This window comes from Penaeus vannamei, chromosome 27 (assembly GCF_042767895.1).
Source record: "Penaeus vannamei isolate JL-2024 chromosome 27, ASM4276789v1, whole genome shotgun sequence".
In the NCBI taxonomy this organism is placed as follows: domain Eukaryota; kingdom Metazoa; phylum Arthropoda; class Malacostraca; order Decapoda; family Penaeidae; genus Penaeus; species Penaeus vannamei.
This window is the reverse complement of record NC_091575.1, coordinates 17,260,188-17,262,687: the sequence shown is the minus strand read 5'-3', so window position 1 is coordinate 17,262,687 and position 2,500 is coordinate 17,260,188. Positions and strand designations below refer to the sequence as shown.

The following is a 2,500-nucleotide window of genomic DNA, read 5'->3' as shown; positions in this document are numbered from 1 at the left end:
GTCTAGACGTCAGCTGAGATGATCTGCTGCGTTTGTGTTTGGCGATGCGATGTGATGGCTCGTGCGCGTGTACTGTGTGCGGGCAAGGTCTATATAAGTACTTATGTAGACCTTGTGTGCGGGAAGATACGCGTGTGTAAATACTCATACATACATGTGTCGGAACGTGTAGGTAAATGTAGGAATGATCATAAGCGCAGGTAAGGATATACTGATACGCAGATATACACAGTTACGTACGTATGACACAAACATACATGAAAGCACGCAAAGTTAAATACAAGCACATATATATGCAAAAACATATACATACAACACACACACACACACACACACACACACACACACACACACACACACACACACACACACACACACACACACACACACACACACACACACACACACACACACACACACACGCCCCCCCTCACACACACACACAAAGCGCACGTCGCCTCATTGTGTGTCGCCTCAAATCATGCGACTTTTCCTACATCAAACACGCTCGATTCTATTTTTTCCTTTTCCGTTATTATTACTAAATCCGGATGACGGGGCGCCTAATGGCCGGACTTTGTTCTCTCCGGATCATTTGTCAAGAAACGGATGATATTTACGTCTCGGGGGGAATGTCAGGGGAGGGGGGAGGTCGGGGTAGTGGGGTTGTGAATTGGGAATGGCGGAGGGGTAAGGGGGAGCTGAGGTAGGTAATGGGGTCAGGGGTAAAGATGACGGGGCAGGGGGATAGAGGGGTGAGGGGATAGGAGGGAAGGGGATGAGGGATAGGGGTGTGAGGGGATATGGGGGTGAGAAGACAAGGGCATGAGAAGGGTTTTGAGACTGAGGCAGAGGGTTGGGGTTGACGAAAGGGAATCCTTCGGACGGAATGAGACAAGTCTAGTATCATCTGGTGTGTGTGTGTGTGCGGCGGGGACCGGGGGTATTTACGTCTTAATCCGTCTAATAATCAGTAAATAATGTTTATGTTAAAATAGTCCATCTATGCGTGTGTTTGTGGACGCGCAAAGGTTACTATGACAACGCAGCATCGCCGACCCGGCCGCCGGGCGAGGCCGCCCATCAGCGCCAGATAACGCAGATCGCGCTCCTCCCGAGGCCGCTCCGCGAACGCCCTTTTTCTCGGCCGTGGGAATGCGACAGTCTGACGGCGGAGAGGCGGACGCACTGAGCTCTCCTCAATAGCCTCGCGAACTTATTAAAAAAAATAGGGAGAAAAATATCAACGAAAAAGAAAAGATAAATAAATAAATAAAAAAGGAGGAATAATCGTGGCTGACGATATAATAAGAAGAGTTCTTCGTCCCTGAATAAATCCCGCTTTTGCCAAACTTCCACTCTGCGTCCTGAACGTTTCGTCCTCGCTTTCCGATGGACCTTTCTTCCCTCTTCTCTCTCCCTGCTTCCCTCCCCTTTTCCATCACCATTTCCTTCTCAAAATCCTCCTCTCTACCCCTTCTCCCTTCTTACTCATCTTTCTTCCCCAAATTCTCTTCCTCTTTCTCCATTTTCTTCCCACAATCCTCCTCCTCTTCCTCAGTTTTCTTCCCACAATCCTCCTCCTTTTTCCCAAACTTCTTCCCCATGTCCTCCTCCTATTCCTCAGTTTTCTTCCCCCAATCCTCCTCCTCTTTCTCCACCTCCTTCCACAAAGCCTTCTCCTTCTCTTTTCCTTTTTTCCTCGTTCTCCATTTCCCTTTTCTCCCCCGAATCCTTCTTCTCTTTGCCCCTTCTCTTAGATCTTTCCTTTTTCTTTTCTACCTTGTTCACCCTCTCCCCTCTCCTATTTCTACCTTCTTCCTTTCTTTCCCCCAAGTCCTTCTATTTCTAACCTCTCTCACTCTATCTACTCCCTTTTTAACCTCGCTTCTTTCTTACTTCTGGTTCTTAAGATTTTTTGTTATCCATCTTCTATCCCCCTCTCCTTTATACTCCCCCTCTCTAATTCCCTTTCAATCCACCCTTCCTTTCTTCTCTTGACCCATCTCCATCCAACCATGTTCATTCAACCCCTTCGACCCCCCTCCCCATTTTCACCCCCCCTCTCCCAACTCCCATCTTCGCCCATAGCCTCATTCTCCTTCTCCCCCTTTCGCCACTTATCTCTCCCCTCCCTTTTCCTCTCTCTCTAACCCTTCTAATTCTCTTTCATGTCCCCTCTCCCCCTCCACTCCTTATCTATCTCCGTACCACCGCTTACCTTTTCCCTCCCTCTCCTCTTCTCCTTCTCACCCTCTTCCTCCACCCCCTTCCCCTCCTCTCCATGCCCCTCCCACCCTTCCAATCCTGATACCCTTCTCCCCCCACGCCATCTCCTCCTTCCCTCCCCTCCTCCCCCGCCTTACCTTTACCGTGTCCGATGTCGGCGCGGAAGTTGCGGTTTCCGGTCATGCCGTCGTGGAGCTGGCCGAGGCCGCCGTACAGGAGGCCCTCGGTGGTCGTGCCGTCGTAGCTCAGGTCCAGCAGGTCGACCTCCATG

The 2,500-nt window shown here is 50.3% G+C and overlaps 1 protein-coding gene across 7 annotated transcripts in view; it reads right to left on the bottom strand.

The window, feature by feature from the left end:
- LOC113810249 (discoidin domain-containing receptor 2) overlaps window positions 1-2,500 on the bottom strand; it is a 751,580-nt gene that overhangs the window by 64,434 nt on the left and 684,646 nt on the right. For all 7 annotated transcript variants that reach the window (XM_070140935.1, XM_070140937.1, XM_070140938.1 and 4 more), the window contains exon 6: window positions 2,367-2,500. This exon is cut by the window's right edge and continues 43 nt beyond it. In XM_070140935.1, coding sequence (XP_069997036.1) covers window positions 2,367-2,500 — 134 coding nt within the window. The remainder of the gene's footprint in view (window positions 1-2,366) is intronic.